The sequence below is a fragment of the Mustela erminea genome, chromosome 9, assembly GCF_009829155.1.
Source record: "Mustela erminea isolate mMusErm1 chromosome 9, mMusErm1.Pri, whole genome shotgun sequence".
Classification (NCBI taxonomy): domain Eukaryota; kingdom Metazoa; phylum Chordata; class Mammalia; order Carnivora; family Mustelidae; genus Mustela; species Mustela erminea.
In genome coordinates, this window is record NC_045622.1 from 16601822 (window position 1) to 16628796 (window position 26975).

Here is a 26975-nt window from a genome sequence, read left to right on the forward strand (position 1 = left end):
GAGCCCTTGCTATGTACCAGAGACAGTGCTAATAATTGCTTTCCAAATATTATCTCATTGATTCCTTAAAGAACTTTACTAGGTAAAGTCTCATCACCCCCCATTGTGTAGACCAGCAAACAGGCTCCGAGGCTAAACATGTCCAAGGTCACGTGGCTGCAGAGTGGCAGAATCAGGCTCCGAGCTCAGATGGGTCCACAGCATGTTCTTTTAATTACTGCACAGAGCTGCCCTGAGCACACGCCAGGCTTTGCTTCCCTAGCGGGACCTCAGTCATCAGATCCTGCTGCCGGGGCTCCCCGCCCTGCCCCAGCAGGCAGGCCCTGCTCAGCTCTCGTCTTCCTCTGAACAGAGAGGCCTGCTTCAAAGACTCCCAGAGTGACAGCTCCCTCTGTCCTCTGGCCATTCCTCACTCACAGAAATGAATTTGCTCCAGAAGGTCTTGCGGCGTTCAACTTGCTCACTGCCGTGGCTTGGCCTCCCCATCTCACGGTTCCTGGCCGGCATCATGATAGGCTTTGTGGGGCTTATTCGCAGACTATTTTTCGTGCCATCCTCGAGCTCGTCAGGAGCCACTGACATCCCACCATTTGTCAGCATGAGAACCAGGCCGGTGTGGTTCGTGCCAATGGCAGCGTTGGCAGTGATGGAAGCCGCCGCGAGCCCTGGGCTGCTCCAGACATTTCCAGAACCTGAGGAATTATTTCTCATCTTCTGCAGCCCTCAGATAGGCTCCCTCCGCTGCTTGGCGACAAACTCCTGCTCCGGCTGTCTCTACATTTGCAATCTAGGCAGCGAAACAAAGGCCTACATTTTTTTTTTTAAACGGCCGCATGTGGCCCAGTCAGTAAACTTGGACTGCTCAGATAGACACCATCGACTCTTGCCAAATGGATCCCTTCTCCCAATTCAGGAGACACCCGGAGCAGACTGCCATGACCTGGAGGGTGGTGGAACGGTGGGCCGGGGTCCTTGCTGGGGCCCCAGCCGGGAAGTGGTGAAAAGCGGGGTGCGGGCAGGAGACCTAAAGAGAGGAGATGGGGTCAGGAGCTATAGCCAGTGTGTCCATTGGCGTCATCCTGGCCGAAAGTGAAGACGAGTCAGTTGCAGCAAATCAGGTCGAAGGGTTCAACCTTCTGGAAACCCCCACCGGGCGGGATGGTGCATCCCACAGCAGAGGCCACGTCCTGGGGGCTTCAAAGGGACTAGGCAGAGGATGGAGGCTGGACTCTAGAATCAGCCACAGCATAACAACGGCAGTGAGCACTTACTGAGCACTGAACATTGACTGCATCAGGCCCCGCACCTTAGCTCATTTAATCCTCACAACCCTATGAAACGAGCAAACAAGTTCAGAGAGGCTAAGTGGGTTGCCTGAGGTCACACAGCTATCAAGGAGCAGACTTACACCCAGGGCTCTCGGACAGGGTTTCAAGATCCACCTCGAGTGGGGGCTGCCCAGGGCTGGAGGGTGATGGCAGATCCCAGAAGGGAGGACCGGCTACCTAGGGGTGTGGCCTGGTGTTCAGCAAAGAGTTTTTCCCTCCAGAAGTTTTGTAGTTTTGTAGTCTGTTCAGCTGTTTGGACCAGATGAGGGATCTAGACTTTTCTGCATCCAGATGCAAATACAAATCTAATTAAAACATGCAGCTGTTCCTTTCTGCCCTTCTTGAATTAGAAGTCACCCAGATATTTACACGGAGATGCGCAGTAGACACGCCGGGCCTAAACTGACCTTTCTCGGGGTGTGTGAAATCCCCAGCCTGAGGCACAGTTATTGTGACCTTGGTAGCACCCCCCACACCGCGTGTTTTCTGGGCCTTTCTTTCCCAAAGAGTCATCACGAGGCTCCGTGTCAGACTTGAAGGTAGCCATTCTTTCTTCTGCTTGGGCAAACCACTGAACTTTTAAAAAAAAATTTAGATATAAATAGATATATAGAAAAGTACAGAGATCTTTAAATGTCAGCTTGATGAATTATCTCAAAGGGAAGGTACCCGTGTGATCACTCTCCAGGTCAAGAAATAACACCATTAGTAGGACACAGAAGGACCCTCGTTCCTGCCCCACCAACATGCCTCCTCTTCTCTCTACAGCCCCCTTCCTGCCCAAAGTTAGCCATTATCCATGATTTTTTTCTTTTTAATTTTTTATTTAAACTGATTTGGCCAACAGAGTACCTCGTTAGTTTCAGCTGTAGTCTTCAATCATTTATCATTTGCATGTAATACCGAGTGCTTATCGCATCACGTGCCCTCCTTGATGCCCGTCACCCAGTGACCCCACCCCCACCCGCCTCCCCGATCTCCGATTTAATACCTCCTGACTCTGCTGAGCCTTACTCTTCTGTCTCTAAACTGGCTACTGCTGACCTGGCAGGTGTTGTGGGGCTGAAAGCAGTCTGTGCAAAGCCCCTTGGGGATGTGATTATAGGTGGGCACACAAGCCACGTGGGACACAGTGGGACACCTCTCAGAAGTGGATCAAATACGCTTCATCACCCAAGAAGTGTGGCCAGAGGTTCATGTGACTTCTCTCACTCGCCTCTCCAAAAACCTACAGGAATCCCTGAGAAAATGCCCTTCTGCCCTTTGCAAGGGTTTTGACTTGTGCGTGTACTGGTAAGAGAGGAGAGAAAGGCTGGGAGCGTCCCGCGTTCTGGGTCTGATTGGTCGCATCATTGCTCCCTTCCTCGTGCCGTTGGCTAGTTTGGGGGCTGGTGTGAGGCAGGGCTGGGACCTCCCTCCTTGTCCAGCAGGATCGTGAGGCGTGGGCAGAGACGTGGAGGGGAGTTGTTGGCACGGAGCAGAGAGGAACAGCGGGGAAGCCTCTGGGAGTTCAGCAGTACTTCCCACAAAGGGTGGTCATTGATTTCATCCCACAAAAACCATCCTAATAACGGGACGGTTGAGTGACACTGGGTTTCATTACAAGGCTGACAGGTGGGAAAGGAAACGAAAGCAAGACGGCCCCGTGGGCTAGTGGTATGGTCAGATTCCTCGGAAGCCGCTTGCCTGAGCCTATGTGACCCGCTCCCGCAGTGTCGACTTGGAACCTTGAGGTCCCAGATAAATGTTGAGCCGATGTGGTCAGTGCAAGCCTTCTGCTTATGAAGTCAGGGCTGCAGGACTGATCCCCACGTGGGCCGGTGAGCCGTGCTCTGTGGTGGGGCCCTGCACTGTGCCCCAGTACTCACCCTGTGCCAGAGTGGGTGACGGGCCGAGGGTACAGACTTACTAGTGACCATTCCATGCCTCTCAACGCCTGTCCTTCACTATCTGGAGGGATTTCTCGATTCCAGGGGAAAGAGGGGTGTTTGTATTAGAAATGAGTGTGTCATCTTACACATTTCAATAGGATTCTATTTTCTTTATTTGACACGTGATTGCTGGCATGTCTTCAGAACATCGCGTGTGATGGTGAGGATGACGATGTGGTGACATGGAGTGAGCAAGCCGAGCTCGGGCATCTCAGGGCTTCAGGGCACATGTGTAACCTGCTTGGACCCAGCTGTCGCTGCTGTTCCTTCTTTGTCCCTTCCCAACCACACAAACACTGTGTCATGAACATAACGCACGTTGGTTTTTCCAATTGTAGGATTTCTTTGCATTTTCTCACAATCTATGCCGATGTTTTTGAAGCAGTATTTTTTAGTAGAATTGAAGTTGATCCTTTAATGTGGAGCCCACAAATAAAAGAGCTTATGCCTCTGTAGCATCTCCTGTTCTGGGCATTGTTCTAAGGGCTTTCACACCGTAATTCATTTGGTCTTTGGAAAGCACGTATGCAATATGTAGGATTCCTGTACCCATTCTCCAGATGAGGAAACTGAGGTACAGAGAGATTAGGTAACTTGCCTAAGATAAGTGGCTGGTGAGTGGCAAGGTCGGCCCTGGAGTGTGTTCTCTTAGTCAAAACACAACTACAAAATTGCTCCCCCAGCGCGGAGTCAAGGTAAGAGAGTAGTGCGAACAGAGCTCCTACTTCTTTGATTCCCCTGTTCGTGCATCAGATGTTTATGGGGAGCCCACCAGATTGCAGGCCCTGTTCAAGTCTCTGGGGGTACATGTGCATACAAGGAGGTACAGGCTTCTGCCTCCTGGAGATTGCGTGATAGACAATAAACAGCTAAATGAATAAACACAGAGGACAATTTTGCATCATCATTTTTGCTGTGAAGATAACGCAGGATAATAAGACAGAGAGTGTCAGGGAGGGGGTCCTTTAGATGGGTACACGGGGAAGGCCGCTCTGAGATCTGAGCAGTGGGACAAAGCCAGCCTAGTCACAGCCAAGGCCAAGGCAGAATACCGCCGCCGGAGGAAGAAGGAGATGTGAAGACGCAGATGAACTTGGGAGGTCAGAGGAGCAGGATGAAGGCCAGCATGACCCACGGGTGGCGAGTGGGCAGCAGGGCACAGGAGGGCTGGGGTCAAGAATGACACTTGGCCCTTTAACGACATGGGTTCGCACGGCGTGGGTCTGCTCATACATCGATGTTTCCCTGTAAATACAGTATAGTATTAGAATGCAGAACAATGTATTTTCTCTTCCTTATGATTTTTTAAAATTATGTTATTTAAAACCAATTAATTAACAGTGTATTATTAGTTTCAGAGGTAGAATTCAGTGACTCATCAGTTGCATATAATGCCCAGTGCTCATTATATCACGTGTCCCCCCACCGTCCATCACCCAGTTACCCCAGCCCCACCAGCAACCCTCTGTTTGCTCCCTATGATAAAGAGTTTCTTATGGTTTGTCTCCCTCTCTGATTCCATCTTTTTAAATTTCTCCCTGCTTTCCTCAATGCTCCTCTGTTTTGTTTCTTATCCTTTTGATTTTCTTAATAAATAACACTTTCTTTTCCCTAGCTGACTTTATTGTAAGAATACCGCAGAGCATACCATACAACATACAAAATAGGTGTTAATCGACTGTTCGTTATCCGTAAGGCTTCTGGTCCCCAGTAGGCTATTCGTCGTTAAGTTTCAGGGAGAGTCAGATGTTACACATAGAGTTTCGGCTGTGCGGGGGGCCAGCGCCTTATCCCTGTGCTGCTCTGGGGTCAGCCTGTCCTATTTGCTGAGAAGTGTGTGCAGGTTCCTTTCCTGGGGTCCTTGCACACCCGAGGGCCTGAGAATAGCATTAACACAGTCCATAAACTTGGAAGGGACAAACTGACACCTCTTCTTTGCTAAACTTAAGCTCAAATATGTTATTTCCTTCAATGACAGCTGTGGGCAACAAACGGTCGTGGTATTTTAACCACACCTGCGCCATTGTCATTGCTGGTGTCACTGTAATGTTGCTCTTAGACCGACCTCTGGCTCTTCTGTGCCCCGGTAGCGCAAAAATGGAAAAATATTTTGACAGTCGTCTTTCTGCGCCCTACAGTTAGGCAATACAGCGAATGGGAGAAACATCTGTAAATGTTTCTAAAGAAGGGGTTGAGAGACCTCAGCAGAGTGCGAGAAGGGTCCCCAGGCACAAAAGTGATGAAGAAATCAGTATAGGATAGAACAGTGTAATCTCCGTTAGTTTCTCAAAAGCCTCCTGGGGCTACAGTCAGAAGAGGGGACAGTGAGAGGCAGGACCACACCCGAGCTGCATTTACATAGGTTGTTACCCCTCATCCTTCCAGCAACCGTAAGTGATTTTGCCCATTTGAGAGAGCAGGAGACCGAAGCCCAGACTTGAGGTAATTTGGCTCAGCTGGTGGATGGCGGGGGGCTGGGATTTAAACATCCATCTCTCTGTGATGCCAAAGGACAGGAGGGTCCACAGCCCGTGAACGGGAGCCTGGGACAAGAGGTCAAAGGTGAATGGCATCCGCTTGGACCCCCGCACCACACCACCTCACCTGTGGACGAATGAATGGCTGGCCCCTTCTGACTCTGCCAGATTCTGAAATCTGCCCACATAGGCCAGTAATGCAGCCCTGAGCCGAATCAACTAAATATTTCATGGGGATTTTAATTTAACTCTAAAGAAATTCATCCAGCCCTGAGAACAGACTGCCCCTTGGAGTAATAGCACTGGGGAGCACTTGGGCCCGTAGATGACATGCCACTTCCCCAGGAACGCTAATGTGCCTGGGACGTCTGCTCCCGAGCATTACGGAGGAGGGACTCCGCCCAGCGAGCACAGAGAAATCCCGCAAATGTGGCCTTAGGTTGGTTTGTGAAAGCTGTGATCGGAGCCTCCCTCTGAACAGGGAGCAGGCCTTCTTTGGGGCCTGGGTGCTGGCTGGGTTGGGGTGTGTGTGTGCATGTGTGTGTGTGTGAATGCATGCACGTGTGTAACAGGTGACCAGCTGCCTGCTCTCCTCTGTTCCCTCATCTGTGTTTCCAAATCCTGGGAAGGGAGGAGAGGTAGGGCTGGCATCTGGTGTCCCCAGCAGATGAGGACACGGTTTTGCAGGCGCCCGGTGAGCCCCAAGAGCGAGTTTATTCTTGACCCTGTGCACAGCGGGAGGAGTGGGAAGTCAGCCTGCCTCCCACCCCTGGTGAGCAGATGTGCGCACTTCTCAGGCTTGTTATTAGAAAGGCCTAAATGATGACTTTTCGCAGAAGCTCGAGCCAGGAGTGGGAGTGAGCTCCCCTGTCTCCTTCAGATCCTGCTGCCGCTCTGCCTGGTGACCTCGTGAGTCATGGCAGGTTCCCTGGGTCTCTCGCTAGGCGGGGGAGGAGTGGGGAGGGAGAAAGGCACCCAGCAGGTGAATCGATCCAAAGACAGGAAGTAAGCAGATAATCTAATTTGAAATGGGCTGAGCTGCAGATGTTAATCTGCTCACTGCGCAACAGGAAAGGACTGGGGGCCGGTGAGATTCTGGAAGGAGCTTCTTGCAGCCAGTCCCGCCTCATCTCGCTGGGCCCAGGGTGGGCCTGTCCTCACCCTCCCTGTGCCTTCCCCGGGGCAGCATGAGAGCACAGGCCGGTTCTTCTCCTGCCTGGGGTTCCAGGGCATAGACCTGGGAGGGCGTGGGGGGGAAAAGGAGCCTGCTGCTAGGGATGTGGGGCATTGAGTCTTCTTTAGGCTGGAAGAGGAGGATTGTATCTGACCACGTCTGGATCATGACCTGAATCTGGTTCTACCGTTCTGACTTGCTGATAAAATCCCTCCTGCGTACAGGCTTGCGTCAGACTTCAGCCTCATTCTGTGGTCAGCGAGGAGGCCCTCGAGGGTAAGCCACGTTCGGTGGGCTGTCCTCCTGTGTCCTGCAATGTTGGCTGTGCTGGTTGTCCATTTAGGGATGTATTGGGGGCCCACTTTGGGAAATCCCCCTTGAACGGTGCAACCATCAAAAAGTACACAGCCCTGGGCACTGGGTGGCTCGGTCGGTTGGGCATCTGCCTTTGGCTCAGGTCATGATCTCAGGGTTCTGGGATCGAGCCCCACATCAGGCTCTCTGCTCAGCAGGGAGCCTGCTTCTCCATCTCCCTTTGTGTTCTCCCTTTCTCTCTCTCTGTCTCTCTCAAATAAATAAAATCTATTTAAAAAAACAAAAACAAACAAACAAACAAACAAACAAAAAAACGGTACGCAGTCCTGAGAACATGTGGGTCTGAAGCCAGCTTTCTTATGTCCTAGCTTTGTGTACTTGAGCAGGTTACTAACCTCTTTGGGCTTCGGTTTCCTTGTCAAACAGGGCCAATGGCAACGATGAAATGCTACATATGTTAAGTATTCTAAAGACCTTGTCCCAGGAGCTGAGACAGGCACCCAGATGCCCACACCAACAGTAATAACAGGAGGGGCAAACATTTACAGAGAGTTATTCTGTGCCAGGCCTGGCTTGAGATGGCATGCTCATTCGATTCCCATAGAGACTCTGTGAAGGTGGGAACTGTTGTCCTGCCCCCTTTAGAGAAGAAGAAAGTGAGGCACAGAGAAGGTGAGTGCAGAGCAGACAGCCAGCTAGTAAGTACAGAGTTGGAGGAGGAGCCCTGGGCCCCCTGCTCTGATCCAGGGCAATGCGTGGCATACGCCCCTCAGTGGTACAAGCAGTGTGTTATCGCTTTTGCTGATGGAGCAGAGGAAGGGCTTACTCCTGGGGAGGTGACAGATGTTTTTGCAGAGCAAGTAAACTGTGAATGGACCTTGAAGACCCAGTGGTTGTGGGTTGGACATTTAAGGTGGAGGACACATAGGTCGTTGGAGCCACTGCTGTCGGGACGTGCAAGGTGTGTTTGGAGTCAGGTGCTTGGGGCCCCAGGGGATGCTGGGAAGTGAGGCTGAAGTCACTGGAGTTCACAGGATTGTGGATAGTTGGCTAACAGGGAGGACAGGTATGGTTGTCATGGTGTGAAAGTTAATTTTTTTTTTTTTAGAAAAATGAAGATGGTCTTTTCTTGCCTCTCTTGAATCTTTTTTCTTCACTAGAGCCAACTGAATTGGTTGAGGGTTCAGGACACAGTCTCTGAAGCCCAGCTGCCCAGGTTTGAATCTGGTTCTGCCACTTACTTGCTGTGCAACCTTAGGCAAGTTCCTTAACCTCCCTGAGCCTCACGTTCCTGATCTGTAAAATGGGGTAATCATAGTAGCTTGCCCCATACAGGTCTTGTGAGCGCTAAGTGAGATAATATGCAGCAGGTGCTCAGTCCATTACCTGACACACAGGAAGGGCTGTAGGCGTTAGCTGCCTTAGTGTTACAAATCTTATCTTGTAGGCCATCCACTGCTTAAAATACTCAGGGTCCATCCGATTCCTCTTCAGTGTGTTGCCTCTTCTGCCTGCCTCTCCAGCCTCCTCTTACAGCATGCGCCCCAGCCTTATGTCCTCCAGCCACTCTGGCTTTCTTCCAGCCCCTGGAATGCACCAAGCTTCCTCCTGTCTCAGGGCCTTGGCACATGCTATCCCTTCCCCTGGGAGTGCTCACCTCAGGCCACCTCACAGGTAACTCCTGCTCAGGCAACTGCATCTCATCTTGGGAAAGCCCCTCCCGCCCCCCCATCCCACCCCAGACCTCCCAGACTCTGTCAATGCTCTGTTCTACCTTCTCGTGGTGCCTTCTAGACCCCTTCATAAAACCTGTTACAGCCATAATTTTACAAACATTTACTCTAACGGTCTGATGATGGGTCTGCCTCCCTAGTGGACTGTCAGGGGCCGTCAGGGGCTATGCCTGTCTCTCAGCACCTTGCCCACTGCCTGGGTCAGGGTGGAGAGTCAGAAAAGAGGGCTGAGGGAATACTGAGCATCGCAGATGGAGGAAGAGGCACCGAGTTCTGCACATTGTCCCTGCCTACCCCGAGAGCCCACACTCAGGTGGGGGGAACCCAGAACATAGCACTTACAAGAGCTCGACGAGCTCAGTGTCCCATGTCACCCTCAGCCAGAGCCTAATGTACATGATCCCTCGCTGCCAAGCCAAGCTTGGTGGACTCGGAGCTCCTTCCTGCCTGGGTGTTTACGCGTTATGCCAGCCCCGTTCTCGCAGCCTTAAGCAGGCCTCGCTTCGAATTCCGTAAGCCTCCTCCATATACCGGGATCTCCCGAGACAATTATCTTGGAATGAAGGTTTCCAGGAATGCTCAATACCACCTTATTCTGTGCAGCATTTTCTCATTCCGTCTGTGGCCTCCCAGAGCTTTCCAGAGTTAAGTAACACAATTACAGAGTTAAATAAATGACAGCAAAGAATGCGAGGCACTGTGGGGCCTGAGCGCAGGTGAAATAAAGTGTGTGCATGCAGATGGCGCCTGCAGAGGGGCAGGAAGCTGCTGGCGCTGGGGAGTGGCCGGCTGCCCCAGGGGGCAGGAGGCTGGGGTCATCAGGGTGCAGGGAGGGGAGAGTGCTGTAAAACAAAAACAAAAACAAACAAACAAACAAACAGAGAGAAAAGATCTGGAAGCTGATCACAGATAGCACCATGGAAGTCAAAGGAAGCTGGGGAGGTCTTTTAATCTGCTGTCCCCGGAGGAGAATCACATAACAAGGAAGAGACTTTGGGAAATGACTGGATTTGGTCTCCAAGCTGGGTGTCAGCTTTTTCCTTGAGTTTTCTAAGCAGTGGGACAGGATGAGGCCTAAGAAGGTCCTTATGTGAATCTTTGGAGACAGGCAGTCACACCAGTGTTAACACAGCTCTGTGTCTGTCCCGGGATAGGCCAAATGTCCAGGGTCCCCTGCCCTACACGAAGCTAGAAGAGTCCTGGCTGCCCTCCCGAATGTTCCTGCTCAGCATGGGTTGGGATACTGTTTGCAGAGACTCTTGTAGGCCTCCTGGTGGCAAACGTGTGCCGGGTACTTTCTTTGCACTGGGCCCCGTGCTCGCGTCTACAGAGTTTCGTCTCACTCAGTTCCTTAGCAAAGCTAGGAGGTAGGTCCGATTATCATCCCCACTTTACATGTGAGGAAACTGAGCCTCAGGGAGGTTGAGTGACTTGCCTAAAGTCACACAGCGAGTCGGTGCATACTAATGGAATCCAGACAGATCTGTCCCATCCTGAAGGCTGAACCTCAGCCCCTCATCCCGCGGCCTCCACAGCTCCCCCAAGGCCCGGCAGAGCTCTCCAGGGTGTTTGGGTTAGAAGACTTGCACTCCCGCCATCTCTCTTAACTTGCACAATAAAATGAGTCCCAGAGAGGCTGAGTGGCTAGAGGCATGCGTCTTCGGCCCTGTCCCATCCTCTCCTTAGCTCAACTCTGTGGCAGAGGGGGGCTGCCCAGCAGGGGAAGGCGGGCTGAGGCCACTGGCGGTTGACCCTTGCTGCTGGGCCCTGGCTGAGAGAATGGGAGAGCGTTTTGCCCAAAAGGGGGCAGCAGCTCTCTAAAAGAGGAGGAGGACACAGAAGAGTGCTTTGTTCCCTTCAGACGGTCCAGGATCCAGGGCTGCCATCAGACTCCTTCCCGGTGGTAGCTGTGTTCTCAGGGAGGTGCCAGGTGGGAGCCAGGGCTCAGGCAGATGCCGCCTGGAGCCCTGCTGTGAATTTGCGGCCTTCTTCGCAGCCAGGCCCCAGCTCCCAGGAGAAGCACGGCAGCCACACTGAGCCTCCAGGCTTTGATAGCAATGGGGGCAGTTGCATGACCCCTATTTAAACTCCATGAGCCAAAGGATAGTCTGTTTTGGAAGTGACCTCCAGGCCAGCTCCAGCCTGCCCTCCCCTTGTAAATTCTGCAAACATCCAGGAGATAAAAGAGGGGGATCTCTCAGTGGCAGAACATGAAGCTCTTCAAAGAACACTTTCAATCAAAACTGGGGAGGAGAGAGGTCTTTCTCTCAGAGGGAATGTATTTATATGCCCCTGTGTGCGCGCGCACACACACACACCTCCACCCCAAGACCGGGAACATCGTAATGTATACAGAACTTTCTGCCACTTCTCTTTTATCAGCCCTCCTTCGGTTCCCCTGGCTCTGGGGGATGCCTACCTTTTTTTGGTTTCCCACTTTGTGGAGCTACACTCCCAGACCTGCTGTCCAGATGGGGGTGTCCCTTCCTGAACTTTCTGGATTTCTTCCCCTAAAATAAAATGTCCCTTCCCGGGGTCCCTGTCGGCTGCTAGTCTTTGCTGACCAGGCTGCGAGTTTCTTCCTCAGAGCTCCTTCTCCTCGTCTGTTCCAGAACATTCAGTTCTGCGGACCACCATCATCTTCTTGAGCAAAACAGGGGCCCGTGGAAGTAAGCTCTACCCGTTTGAGGCAAGCGAAATGCGAGTGTGGGGTTTGGGAGCTGGAGAAGACAGTTTAGAGGGCATGTGGTGGGGGCCTTTTCATCTGACGGGATGAAACTTCACCCCAGAAAGTGGAGTAACTCGCCCACGGTCAGAGTGAGCCGTGGCCTGGCTGCAACCAGGGCCATGTCTTCTGATGTCCTGTCTACAGCTCTTTCTGCCCGAGAGCGCGGCCCTCCTGCCCCGAGTGGCCAGAGATGCAGAAGGGCTGGGGCGGACGGGCAGCCTGCCCTCCCCTCCCTCCTTCCCCTACGCCGATGGTTGCTGGCATCGTACACTCCCAGCCCCCTTGGCTTGTTAGTCTGGTTTCATGGCATATTATCTCCTCATCTAAGACTGCTTTATAGCATAATGTCTTTTTAACTAAGGTGAAATAAAATGAACGCACGTCTTTTGGAATAACCGGATCCCCAGAGGTTGTCGCTAAAATTTCGGGGGGTGTTGAAGCCAAGGTAGATAATTACTATTCTCTACTGAGTTGATTAAATAAAAACAAAACAAAATAAAACAAAAAACACCACCACGAAATCTCCATCATTTCTTTTAGCTTGCCACGGCTTTTTTCCATCCCACTCCTTCCCTGCCTCCCCTGCCTGTAACTTACTCCTGCCAGGGGCGGCGGGGCGGGGGGGGGGGGGCAGGAAAGGCAAGAGGGACCGACTGGTGGCCAGGAATCAGCAGTGTCCACATGAGGCGGTTGTTCTGTTTGGCCCCAGTTTGGGAAAGGTCTCTCTGTGAGTAGACGGAGATGCCCTGTCCGAGCCTGGGGCACACACTGTCCCTGGGTATGTGGCCGTTCTGCATGCACCCGGGAAAGGCTCTACGGCTTCACCATGACATCATGACAGCTTTTATAAACTTGTGAACCGATTTCCAAATTCCAACGCAGCATTTGCCCTTTTGGGATGTGTGGGTGGCTCAGTCGGTTAAGTGTCTGTCTTCGGCTTGGGTCATGATTCCGGGGTCCTGGGATCGAGTCCCACCTCGGGCTCCTTGCTTAGTGGGAAGCCTGCTTCTCCCTCTCCCTGCAGTTCTCCCTGATCCTGCTCTCTCTCTCTCTCTCTCTCTCTCTCTGACGAATAAATAAATAAAATCTTAAAAAACAAAAACAAAATTTGCCCTTTGGGGGCGAAAGCTGTAGGTGAGGAAAAGAAACCTGTGGGTAGAGTTGTTGAGTTCAGTTAATTGGGGGGGCAGGATCTGTGTTTTTAAATAACCAGAGAAAGGACTAAAAGCTGTGTTTATCTTTGCCCACTTTATCCATTTTGGTTTCCTCCTCTTTTCTTCCGTTCTTTCAGTCCAACCCAACTGACTCTCTCGTCTCCTCCTCCCAAGGTTCATGCAGGGCTTGGCTGCCGACTAGCTAGAAGCCCGCCTGTGTGGGACCCGGCGCTGCACCTGCTGGGTCTTTGTGCTGCGTTGATTATCTGTTGGCCTACACCTGTGCTCTCAAGCGGGCAGAACTGCCATCAGTGCCACCGTCATGGAGGGGCCGAGGTTCTGAAAGACCCAAGCAGCCCTCCACAAAGAGCCCCCAAATGAAAGCATTAACAATCTTCTAATCAAACTTCGTTTTTTAATCTCAAGGGTTGATTCATTTGATAGCAGTAATTAGCACTCTCTTGGAGAAATACAGAAAGAGCACAATGAAGCATTCACATATTTCATTTTATATTGAAAAATCTCTTACATCCGCACCCTAGTTTCTTTTCTTGGCACCTGGCCTGCCTTTATAAGGCCCTGAGTTCGTTAACCTCTGCCAGATTACATGGCTGCGCCAGCAGACAGAACGTGGATGGGGAGTGGAGGTGCGAGGTCGAAATGCGGGAGAGACTGACCTTTGCCAAGAGATTTATCCTTCTTGTACGCAAATCGCAAATTCCCTTGTGTGCGGAATGAAGACCAGCATGTCTCTTCCTCTATTTTCTTTGCAGTGATTTAGGAAGAATCGTGCACTCGTGCGCGTATGTGCGTGCGCTCATTCAGAAGACGACGCCTGGCCTGTTCTCAGATTGCTGGGGACTCCACTTGTCCTCCTTTCTGTCTTCCTCTCTTCCATCAGCTGCTCCACTGGAATTAGAAGAAGGAGTTAAGCTGACATGGAAACCAGGGGAGGCCAGTCTGAGATACACGTCTCCGTTATAAAACATGGTTCTTTGGGGCACCTGGGGGGCTCAGTGGGTTGAGCCTCTGCCTTTGGCTCAGGTCATGATCTCAGGGTCCTGGGATCGAGCCCCACATCAGGCTCTCTGCTCAGTGGGGAGTCTGCTTCCCCCCCCAACCCCCGCCTGCCTCTCTGCCTACTTATGATCTCTGTCTGTCAAATAAATAAAATATTTTTTTTTTAAAAAATGGTTCTTCCATATTAGTGGATGTCAGAATCAGCTGCGCAGCTTGGTACCAATACAGATGCCTGTGTCCTACCCACCGTCTGATCCAGGGGGCTCCGGGGTGTGACTCAGGAATTCGCATTTTAGTCAGCCTCCCACATGATTCTGATGCAGGTGGTCAGAGACGAGATGTATGAGATGTTGAGAATCCCTGTTAGAGAATCTCTGGGCAGGGTCCTGGCACGGTCTTCACCTCACATCCTTGGTTTAAGGACAAGGCCAAGGATGTCTAGGGACTGGCCTAGGTTAGGGAGTTGGTGAAGGACCGGAACAGAATGCTGGTTCTGGGCTTTTCCCCTTTGCACCATGCACGGGGAAGCAGACCAAGAGGAAGTGAGTTTGCTTTGCCAGGGGATGGGTTTAAATAAGGGACGAGGACGAACTGTCTGGCAAAGAGGAACACTGAGGAAGCCGATTGTGTTGAATTCAGACTCTCATCAGGTATGGGCATCTGTGGTGTCCTGCAAGGGCCAAGAGCACAGAAGGAAATGTCTTCAGAACAAATTCTGGTGACTTTTACATGGAAGGCCACAGAACCTTCTTTTACTTCTTTGGCGCCTGAATTGTAACCTGAGCAGCAATATAAGTGTCCAGGGCCCTGGGAGGCCAAGGTCCAGTCCCGGCTCTGACAAAGACGAGCTCTGTGGTGGTGGCGCTACCCGCTCGATTGCTTGGTGCTGTTAGCTTGTCTCTCTCTTCCGTGCTTACATCCGTTTTCTCGCACCCCCAAGACCCCCACCGCGGTTCCTCTTCAGGCTCGCACCTCCGTCAAGTTCTGTGGACTGAGCAAATTAGGAAGTTGAATTTTAAAACGACTTCCTGTTGAGAATCCAGCAGCCTCTGTGCCCATTCTCCCTCTCCTTGGGCATTTTGAGATGGTCCCTGAACAGTCCTCTGCTGTTTGTACTTACTGATGTGTCTAGAGGCGTCTGGCCACAAGTGTGCCCAAGTTCCAGCTTCAGCACCATGTCCTCTCGTGAATGATTGTTCGGGTCTGAGATGGCTCAGGGCCAGCCAGAGTCCCTCCCCACACTGAGAAGCCAGACCAGAGTGACATCTCCCCAGTAGGGACGGCCTCTGGCCACAAGTCTCTGTCCCTGCATCTCACCTGGGCCGCCCCACTGATGGGATCTGTCTGTCCCTTTCAGAAAGCGGACCTGGCCGTGGCGGGCCTCACCATTACTGCGGAGCGGGAGAAGGTGATTGATTTCTCCAAGCCATTCATGACTCTGGGAATTAGCATTCTTTACCGAGTTCATATGGTAAGAGACTTATTTTATAAGCATTTATGTCATTAAAGTTATTTGCATGCAAACACTGAGTTATATGGTAATAATGAATGACTCACAGAAATATTTAGATTTCAAGACTTAAATGCAAATGAGCTGGGCTATTTTTTCCCGCATCAGCTGTGCGGACTTGCAAACAAGAAGAATGGAAAAGTCACACTTGTGGGCTTTCCAGTAAAAATTGCTTCTGCCTCACTGACTAGGGATGGCTGAGAGCGAGCGCTCAACCCTGGTTGTGCCGTGTGTCGGTGAGTGGACCCATTGGTCACTCTGCTTCCTCCTAGGGACAGGGTCTCCAGTCCAGATAAGTTATCCCAGCATTTTCAAGGACTTTGCTGATTCCCAGGTGCATCTCTGTTCACTCTCAGCATTGTCTGGTGAGGGAATGCAGACTCCATCCTCTCCGGGTTAGCTATATTAGTGAATAAATGATGTCATTTATATCTGGCCTGTCCCCTTTTTGACATCCTTCAAAAAAAAAAAAAGAGAGAGAGAAAGACTTCTCTGCTTAAGTTGCCTAGAGTGAGTAGAGTAAGGGTCTAAATGAGTTTGGGAAGGCACACCAATAGGCGTGAGGACAGACCTGATGGAGGACCCTGGCCAGTGGGGGAGGATCAGGAGAGTAACAGGGCTACAAAGGGAATACTAGCAATGTTGCCAGGACACAGTTGCCTGAACCAGAAGAGCCTCCCTCTCATCCTTTTAGCCAAACTGACTCTGAATGCACAGCTATTATAAAGATTCCCCAATGCTCAAGTCATTCTCGGTGTCCGAAGTCACACTAACCTAGAATACTGCAGGGTGTTACCCGGCGCCACAAGGCTGCCCAACAGGGAAGGGATCAAGCGCTCATCCCATGTGCCTGCTGAAGAACAGACCCTCTAGCTTCTGACCCCTTCCCTGGCCCCACATCCCAGCCCTGGAGAAAGAGGATTGTCTGTATTCACAGTCCCAGCCTGGGCTCACGTAGCCAGGGCTGCTAGGGCATCGGAAACTGCAGCCCATTTCTGTAAGAGGGAAGGTCCCCTTGTCACAGAGCCCATTGGAGCAGCTCCGAGGAGCACTATCCAATGCTGGACCTCAGCATCCATCATGATCACTGCCTGGCTTAGAAAAGGAAGTCACGGCATTTAGAAGAAGAGGCAACATCGAAATCCCAAGCTCCCCAGGCTAAGACAAAAAGCAGTGTGAGGATTTGGGCACTGTTGGCGCTGTCATTGATGTGGCTGTCTTGTGAATTAAGGGCGAGAGCGATGTCCCCCGCCTCTTTTCCACGATGATGAAAGCTCCCGTTCATTGAGCAACTCTTACATCCCAGACGCTCTTTCCAGCCCCTGCAAGGATCTTGACTGTGGTCATGGGTTGACTTGTGTCCCCTCAAAAGACATATTGAAGTCCTAAGCCCCAGGACCTTATTTGCAAATAGGGTCTTTATAGATCTAATCAAGTTGAGATGATGTCATACTGGATTCGAGCGGGCCTTTAGCCAAGGAGGGGTGTCTTTGTAAAAGGAAGAAAATGTGGACCCGGGGGAGAAGAGCGTGTGAATTTGGAGACAGAGTAGCAGGATGTCTCTATAAGCCAAGGACCACCAAGGATTGCCAGCAACCACCAGGAGCTAGAGGTGACAAGCAGGCATCCTCCCCTAGAGCCTTCAGAGGGAGCATGGCCCTGCTGATACCTCGATCTTGAAATGCTCACCCCTGCCTGGGAGACTATACGTTTCTATTGTTTTAAGTCACCTAGCTTGTGGTCCTTTCTTCTAGTGGTCCTAGGACACCAATACCCTCGTGTTGTTCTTGTAAGTGTAAGTGCAGAGATCGCACCCAGGAATGGTGTGCTTCGAGCCTGTGCTGTCTCTGGGACACCAGGCGGCTCCCCTCATTCATGTGATCTTTGAGTAACTTGTCCTGGAAGGCTTTCTTGTGTACCTTTTCTCATCTGGTCCTTAGGACTGTTGTTTGAGAAGAGGGAAGGTATTAGAATTCCAACTTGACAGTAAGGAAACTAAAGTCACACTTGGAACTGACACATGGTGGGGCCTGGAAGCCAGATGTTCTAACTCTTGAGACAAGGGTCCTTGTCCTCTTACCTGTCCGTAGTCCCTGGGTGATTTTCCAGCTAGCACTGTGTCTTAAACCCGCCTCACCCCATTCCTGCAACTGAGCCCCGAGGCAGCATCCCAAAGAAGTGGGGGAACGGAACATAGGACCTTTCTCCAAATCATATTACTATGGCCAAGCTGTACAACCAGGCTCTGGCCTTAATTTCTTGATTAATGCCAAGGATACGAGAGCCCCACTCACAACCCGATGGACCGGGAGGAACCATGTAGGTAAAGGCTCCTGATCCCTGGTGTTTCTACTCATTGCCTGGGACGTCCTCTGCTAGGCTACCCTCACCACTGGGCACACCACTGCCTGGAATATCAACTCCAGCCAGAAACATATTCCCACTCACCAGTCCTCTGGACATCTTTAATTGGATTGTTGGCCAGATATTACCCACTACCGCAAACCTATGATTGTATTAGTTCTTGGAACATGAAGTTTTACACATCAGCTTCCCTAAGCTATGGTGCCCAGGGTTTGATCAATCACTATCTTAGATATTCCATGAGAATATTCTGTAGATGGGATTAACAGCTGTGTTCATTTCACTTTAAGTAAAGGAAGTTACCCTTGATAATGTCGGTGGGCCTCATCTAACCAGTTGAAGGCCTTAAGCACAAAAACAGGTTTCCTGGAACAGAAAGAATTCTGCCTCAAGACTATCCCTTAGAAATCCTGCCTGAGTTTCCAGCAGGTGCTATAGATTTTGGCCTTAACTGCTCCCACAATGGTGAGAGCCAATTCCTTAAAGTAAATCTCTACACACACACACACACACACACACACACACACACACACACACACACATCTCCTACTGATTCTGTCTCTCTGGAGAACCCGAAGTCATACGTTCCCCTTGCTGGTCAGGAGACCTCCCCACTTCCAGCCTCTTCACTGAGGCACTGATCTGCCACATGGCTGCTCAGAGCTGATTTATAACAGGGGGCCGAGCTGAATAAAAATTGAGTGCTGGATGAACACCTTACACTAAGCAGAGCTGACAGTTTATGCATTTATTCAACAAATATTTATTGAGTGCATTCTGTGTGTAAGGCAGTGTGCTTAGAAAGTACCAAAAAATCAGCTGGAGAGAACAATCCTGAATCAATGAAACCAGGGGAGACCTGGAGAGAACAGGTCTGAGATGAACTTTGCTGTATCTGAGTTGGCAGAAACAGCTAATACCACAGGATAGCTCCGTGGAGTTCACCATGAAAGCCTCAATCTGAAATTACGGAGAGAAGCTCTCTCTCCTATAATAGTGTTAGGTTAACAAAAATAAAGTTGAATACTGGGGGTTTATTCTTTTGTGAATTTTTCTCAGGTTGAGAGTATTTATTATTTTTTGACTTTTTCTCAAGTTCATAGTGATCATTTTGTGAATTTTTCTCAAGTGGAAAGTTTATTATTTTGTGAATTTTTCTGAAGTTGGTAGTTTCTCAAGATGATTAATTTCATTTATAATCTATAATGGCCCAGAATCTATATCTTAATTCTGTATCTGAGGTCATCTGAGTCATGAGTGATTGTTGCCAAGATGTGAACATCTGGTGATGATGAAGCCTGTGTGCAAAGGTTAAAATAATTAACCCAAAGTATAAATGCCTCTTTTGAAAATATTGCAAAACCCTCCTAAGTAGTAAGGGGTGGCAGGTATGTGTCTGAAGTCTAAAGACAATAAGAAATAGTGTGTGAATTTACAGTCATCCTAGATTACCTAGGGTTAGTTTCTCACGACCATGGGATCACCAAGTGTCGATGACGTGGTATTTTCCTTCTTCTCACTGTTGGGGTATAATCTCTGTTTCTGCTCAGGCATTTCTAGGACCAAAATGGGAAGACTCTTTTGCTATTTGGATGCCTTACTCCCTGCCACTCAGAGGCTGACTTAGAATTCTGGCTTCAGCATTTGTTACCGTCGATCCCTCCCACTTCCCCACTTTCTAGAACTCTCTCCATTCCAGGTTCCAGGTCACTGTCTCTTCCTGTTCTTCCTCCTACCACCCTGATCGTTGCCCCTCCAGCATTTCTGTTGACTCTCTCTCTCTCTCTGCCTGCCCCGTGAATGTCCCTGGTGCATTTCCCTTCTCTCTTTGACAGCTCTCTGCCGCATCTGTAAATCCAACCCTGGCCATTCCCCTGAATTCTCGAAGCTATTTCTAGCATGACTAGACATCACCTGACAATCTCACGGGCACCTCAAATTCGGTGTCACAAACCATATTCTGTAGAATTCTTCCTCCTCTTCCCCTGTTCCATCTCACCTCATGGCATCTCCACCCAGTCCCCCGAGCTACCCTTCACTTCTCTCACTGCACACATTCAGTCAGTCAGCTCACCTCCTAGATGGTTCTCAAGCACGCCCTCCACCCCCACTGAATCCACCTTGCTTCAGGCTTTCCTTATCTCTGACCTGAATTGCCATCCTGGTGGCCTGTATCCTCCTTGAGTTCACTGGATGAGAGGTGTGACCCTCCCATCCAGTACTGCGTCCCCATCAGAGGGCCATAGTCACTTCCAGCATTCATGAAAAAGCAGTGGAAAGTTCTGGAGCCAGATCTGCCATGTACTTGCTGCATGTCCCCTGTGTCTCAGTTTTCTCATGTGCGACAATGGGTTGTCATGCAGATTTAATGAGGATACGTAAATGCATAAGTAACGCACCTATAACAGTGCCTGACCTGTGCACAATAGGGCATTAGCTTTGTATTTCGTAAATGCATGTGACTTGCTGAGAGTTAGTTTTTTAGTTTACTGCTATTTTTTTTTTTACTAATGGAATCATATCAGCCTCCTACTTAAGATGGTTCACTGACTGCCCATCACTTAACAAGACCAAGTCCCTCTTTCTGAACATGGAGAACACAGCCCATCTTTCCTGTTCCACTCGTAGCTCCTGCTATAGGCATCCTCACCACATAGCACTCACCGCTTCACCAACACACAAGCCTCTTCTGATCTAGGTTTGTGCCCGTCTTCTTGCCTCTTGGCCGCGGAACAAACTCCTCTCCAGCCTTCGATACCCAGCTCAAATGTCACTTGCTCTTCAGTGTGACTCCTCTGGATGGAGCTGTTGGTCTCTTTCCCTGAGCAGCAGCTCTCTGCCCATGTATTTGCTGCACTGTACTGGTCTTTATCTCTTTCTCCCTAAGTGGATCCTAGTGGGAAGAAGGTACCCTCTTGTCAGGCCAGAAGCTCTTATGATACAGTTTTTGATGTGGAAACATGATCATCCCAAACAGGCTATATTGGCTCCATAATTACAGAAAGAAGAAAGGCAGGAGGGAAGGCTGAGGGAGGTACCCTGCTGTCCTGTGGGCAGTGAGCACCACTTTCTTTTGTGGCTCCTAATGGAGCAGCACGGAGCCCAGGAGCCTGGCTTCTGTCAGGAGGCCTCATAGCCCAGGCAGCAGGATGAGTGACTGAACTAGATTTCCTGTTTCTTTTCTGGCCTTAATCTCAGTGGTCTAGATAACAAGAGGAGATGGGAGGCCCATGTTTCAGGCCACCCAGGTACATCTGCTCCAGGCCCGCACGGCTTTCCCCGGGACTCAGTGCTCCCTCCCCACCATTGCCTGCACAGCCGGCATACAACCTAGCACCCACCTGAAAAAGCATTACAATCCCTGGTCAGGGCTAGATGAGCTTCCAAACCATACATACAGGGTCCAGCCTTTAGAGTCTGGGTACCAATGAGATCTGAGCACCCCTACTATTCCAAGAATGTGAATGAAATAACGGGACATCTGAAGTTCAAGACTCTCTTGATTTCCATGGCACATCAGCTCATTCAGTATACGCTGAAGCAGTAAGGAACCCAGGGGCATCTGTACTCTGGGGTTTTATGATTCTGACGCCCGCTGTGAGGACTCCAATATCTATGTGAATGGAGGGGAAAAGAGCACAGGGAAACGAAAACATTCATATTGAACATCAGAGTATATTGTGTCGTTTTGCTGTCTTTTTTTTCTGCAACAGCAATTTGCCTAATGATGTTTTGCTCCGATTAATATTAAAGTAAGTCTGCATTCCTCCAGCACGCACTGACTGTTGTAGGAAGGCGTCATCTGCGTGTGCCAGACGCCAACCTGAGATTTGACGCTTGGCACGTATACCCCCTAAATGGATAATTACATTTAAAAAGTTCAGTGTTGACATAGTCAAGGTGGTTGGGTGTACGTCAGGGTACTTGTGTGTTGACTAACATCTGTCTGGCATCTCTTTATTTATGAAGCACTTTTGCATGGAGTCTCTGCTTTAATACAGCACCCCCCCCCCACGGAGGCACAGTACCATGGTCCCCATTTTATGTGGAAGGATGCTAAGGTCTGCGGTGGCTAGCGGGACCATGGAGAGAGGAGAGAGCACAATGGTGGAGGGGGCACTGAACCCAGCTTTCTGGTCCCCAGGTCCATACGCTTTTAACTACCCATCTTTATGGTACAGTTAGGTGCATTTCTCTATGTCAAGGCCATGTGTCGGGGGAATGTTCTAGAGCTTTTCTAATCTGAGAATACTATCTATCCTATACTATCCTATCCTGTTTAGTGTCTCCAGACAGCCAGAGTATCTACGACCTCCTCGAGAGCATGCCTTTGCTATCTTCCCTCTGTAAGGTCCTCACCCATCTTTGATTAACAAAGTGGAGAGGTTTTATGCTCTGTCTTTTCCTCTTCTTAACTCTTAGCTAGAGTCTTCTCTGACAAGAAAAGTTAAAAAAAAAAAACAGTGATTAAAAAGTGAGAGAGGCATAAATGCCAACATTAAATTAATGCCCAGCATTTTCACTGGATATATTACCCGTTTTTTTTTTTCAAGAAGGTCTGTTTCATTTCAGAAAGACTGTCTAGAAGAATGGAGAATGATGCTAAGTAAACCAGTGAATCATTTCTAATACTGCTTAATACCCTGCTATAAGGAAACAGAACGTGCAGAGTTCTGTTCCTTAAGGCTAAGTAACATGAGAGCCCATAACATGGAAATATGGTTTCCTGGGTGTATCATTATTTTCATATTGGTATTTTATTGGGCGCTCCTATCTCACAAAGCTCCAGGTGTTCTATCAATATTACTGTAGTAATTCTCACATTCCCCCTTCATGTTGATGGCCGGGTCCCATTTTCTGGAAGAAGACAATGGCACTCAGAGAAGTTGAGTGGCCTGCCTGGAATCACTCAGCAAGTCAAAGTCAGTGCCAGGATTGGAATTTACATCTCCTCGTACTGGATTTCCAAAGAGCAAAATGAAAATAGATCTGCTAGCGTGTGGGTTACATAGGCAACAAACTCATGTGGGTGTTTTATGTGAGGAGGAATTAATTGCTTGCCTCTTTTTTCCCGTTGGCTTTAGAGGTGGGAAGTGCATGCTAAACCCAACTATCATCAAGACCGTCTATTGCAGACACCCTGAGAAAAGTTACCTGTGGGTTCCTGGGGCGGGGTAGGAGGAAATCCTCTTCTTCTGCCTCTTCCAGAAAGAGGCATGGACACTGCCTGCTTTTATCTCTTCAGCCCTAAAGAGTCTTTTATTGACTGTGGACCACAGCTGGGAGTTGAAGGAGACCTCTGAATGCGTTGCCATTTAGTTGTAAAGACCATGTGGAGGACAGGAGGAGCCTTTGTCCTTGGCTCTGCAGGAGAGGAGAGAGGGTGCAGGGCAGGTAGAGAGTCGGTATCACTAGCTTGTGTGGTGTCAGCACAAAGGAAGGGGTGACCAGGATGCCCAGCCCCTCTAGGGACAAGGGAGAACCCACCACACATCTGACCCACTCTGTGCCTTCGTTGGAAAGGCCGAGGCAGAACTGAGGTTGGAATCCCTGGCTTCTAAGAGCCGTCTTTCCAGAATAGAGCCTGGTGTTGCCTTAATGGCTTCCCTGGAGAGCCCTGGGAACCCTCATGACTCATGGGTTATAACCCATAGAAATTCTAAGTGTTAGAGAACGTGACTGTGGCCACAATGGCATTCTCTCCCCAAACATCATTCGCATGTGTCACTGTAGGGCAGAAAAAATATTTCTTGTCCATTGAGGGAGAATTAATATAAAAGGAAATTCCACTGTCCTCCCTCCCCTCACTCATGGCTACCATTAGCCAGAGGAGAAGCCAACACACATGGCTTTTACTATGTGTGAACTCATCCAGCTCTTAAAACACCCTCCTGAGGTAGGTTTTATTGTTACCCCCATGTTACAAAAGAGGAAATGGAGACCCAGAGAAGTTAAGTAACTTGTTCAGGGTCACATAGTTGTAAATGATGAAGCCAGGATTCAGTCCTGGGCAGGCTAGCTACGGAGTCTGTGTTTTAATTTACTGCCTGTCCTGTATTACCTAGCTCTGGTGTCCTTATGTGTCTGGCTCTAGAGTCTGGGAAAGCAACTGCGTTCTCACTATAATGTCATTTCTTCTAGAATGAAGTTTCATTGACTCAACAGATTCTCTTTAAGAACAAGAGTAATTTTTGACATGCAAGGGGAGTTCACTGCCACTTTGTAGCACCCTCTCTAACATTCGAAGGGTCTCCCCATGCTGGGATGGTGATCTATTGGTGACCAACCCCTTGGGTGTCTCCCATCATCAGACAGCATCAAGAATGCTGGCTCTGGTGTGGTCAGCCTGAAACACAGTACAAAAGTCCAGGAGATAGGGGCTTCCGGGTATCTGGGTGGCTTAGTTGGTTAAGGCTTTGACTCTTGGTTTCAGCTCAGGTCATGATCTCAGGGACATGAGATCAACCCTGAGCAGGGCTTCACACCCAGTAGGGAGTCTGCTTGAGATTCTCTTTCCCTCTGCCCTTCCCCTTCGCTCGCTCTCTCGAATAAATAAATCTTTAAAAAAAGCCAGGGAACTAGTTAAATTTTGGTGGCATCTAATTTTCAGTCCATCTGCAGTGCTTGGCCTGTCCTGGACGTCTACGGCGTAGACTCTATAGAGCCAATTATCTATCTTCAAAGTGGTTGCAGTCACCTGAAGAAACTGGTCCACCTTGCAGCCCACAGGACATGTATGAATCAGTAGAAATGCCTATAAATACAACAGAGTCCAAATAAATGATGATGGGTACAAATAAATAATGTTCAAGAGGGCTTCATGGGGTTGACATAGAGTAGGTTGGGATTCTGCTGGCACTGGGGAAAAGACGTGAGATTAATTAGGGGGTTGATTGGAGCAAGTTGCAAAGATAAAAAGGAGAGGAAGACGCGGTACGGCGGCCATCTGAACGAGGGAGAGGTGGCATCTCTGTGGCGCGGTGTGATGAATGAGCACCAGAGAAATTGAAGCCATCGCCAGTGATTTGAGCAAGGCACTTAACCTCCCCAGGTCTCCATTCTTCCATCTGTCAATACAGAGAACTGGGTATTGAAATCAAGAGGACATAGTGAAACATTCTGAGTTCTCCGGAAGGAAAGTATCACCATCATATATCCTCTGGGTTAGGGAGAGTCTGTTATTTGGAAGAAATGCCGGTGGTATATGACACCGGATTTGCCCCCAAACACCAGTAACTCAGATGCCTTTGGGGGAAAGAAGCAATACAAGGCATCCACATAGAAGGAAAAAAATAGTAGTAGTTCGGAGCCTGCAAATAATGTACTTCTCTTTGGCATCCTATAAACAGCCTGGGCTCCGCCTAAACTAAGGCCGTTTATGCCCAGACCCAACTCTCACATAACTGCCCACTCCTTGCTCTTCTGGTTGGCGTCAGTCAATCACAAGTAGAATCAGATGTTCTCTTGCCAACATGACTGATATGTTTCCAGCGGAGCGATGTTTACGTCTTGATCCTTGTTTGTGTGATGTTCGATGTTTTATAACTTGAGTCTCCAGGAATTTTTCCCACGACCGTGCATCATTCCTTATCACCCCTAACCAAATATGGCAGCTTTAAATAGTGCTGTCATTTTCCTCGATTCATTCGTTGTGATATAATCAGGTATAGATTTCTGACATTGAGCATCTAATGGGGTTTCAGATTCAGAAACCAACAATGAAAGATCCCCCCCGCCCCGAGTATCTCTCAATTGAGAGACACGGAGTGAAATCATCACGAGTGACAGGGCGCTAAACTTCATGTCCGTTTGCCCTGATAAACTGGGGGGTGTGGAAGGGCAGGAGGAAGGAGGAGCTGGAGAGAGCCGGCCGTGTGTAGAGGGGGCGACTACCGCTGAGCGGCCCATTGGCGATTGAGGCCCAGAGTTTCCAGACCACTCCATTTTGTGAAAGACGCCAGAAATCTGGACTTTTATATGAGGCTTGTCAACTCATGATAGCCACGAATGTAGAATGGGTGAACACAGCAGGGGAAACAGGATGTATGACAGCTGTCTGTGGTAAGCCAGCAGTGTCGCCCCTTTGACCTATAGGGGCTCTGACCAAGGCCAGAGAAGGGCGTGCACTTGCCCAAGACCCCAGAGTAGATCATGGAACTCCATCCTGCTCATTGCATTTCACTGTCCTCCGGAAAATATCCGGGGGCTTGGTACCTAGGTTTCTGTTCCTGGCCCCATCCTTTGGCTCCCTTGACTCTGGCCAGGCACACCCCTGGGCTGGGGACCGACCACGTCTCCCCACAGCGTGATGGTACCTGAGCTCTGAGCTTGGTGTCGGAAGATGAGCATTTGAGTCCCAGCCCTCCCACTCACTGGCTGTGCGACCTTGGATCCACATCTCTCAACTGCCCTGGGCTTTCAGTTTCTTCACCAGTAACATGGAAATAATAATCTCATGGTACCATTTTCGAGGTTAATCTCTTTTTAAGGTTAATCTCACTATGCATCAGTTCACCCTCCAAACAAAAAAACAAGGTGCCTGTTCCGTTAGCATCCTTGTGAGAAAGACGTGAGTGTCAAGAAGGGGCGCTGTCATACTCCAGCGACGTGGACACCAGCGGCTCAAAGCCCCTGCGCCCACCATGCCGTCCTCGAGGAGGGTAGGGGGACACAGGGTGGTACATAAGGGATACTGAGGGCTCTTCCCCTTGCCTAGCACGAAGCCTCCCTCAACCTAGGAAGTGAAGTGGCCCCAGCTGTCCCTGTGTTTGGTCTGCTGGGATCAGGGCTGGCTAGGTGTTGGAGCAGCCCCTCTGCACCTTGGACCCCAGTGCCATTTAAGCCAGTCAGCCAGAATCCAGGGGCAGGGCCATCTGGGGCCAGACCCACATCCCTATATCTCCTCTGGCCTGCCCCGCCCTGGCCAGGGGCCATCCTGACCCACTGAGAATCACCCACAGTGAATCTGGTTTTGTCTTCATTTCCAGGGACGCAAACCTGGCTATTTCTCCTTTCTGGACCCATTTTCTCCTGGCGTCTGGCTCTTCATGCTTCTAGCCTATCTGGCCGTCAGCTGCGTCCTCTTCCTAGTGGCTCGGTAAGCTCGCCGCCCCTTCCCTGTCCTCGCACCGCCACCTCGCGTCCACCTCGAGAACTGCATGGGGGGGGGAGTGGGAGGGGCGGGTTCAGAGGACCTTGGGGCCACACTGGAGGGGTGGGAGGGGGACTGGGGACCTGACCT

General features: G+C 50.0%; 1 protein-coding gene across 2 annotated transcripts in view; it reads left to right on the forward strand.

Moving 5' to 3' along the window:
• GRIK4 (glutamate ionotropic receptor kainate type subunit 4) overlaps window positions 1–26975 on the forward strand; it is a 415182-nt gene that overhangs the window by 354574 nt on the left and 33633 nt on the right. For both annotated transcript variants that reach the window (XM_032359115.1, XM_032359116.1), the window contains 2 exons: window positions 15218–15331; window positions 26722–26831. In XM_032359115.1, coding sequence (XP_032215006.1) covers window positions 15218–15331; window positions 26722–26831 — 224 coding nt within the window. The remainder of the gene's footprint in view (window positions 1–15217; window positions 15332–26721; window positions 26832–26975) is intronic.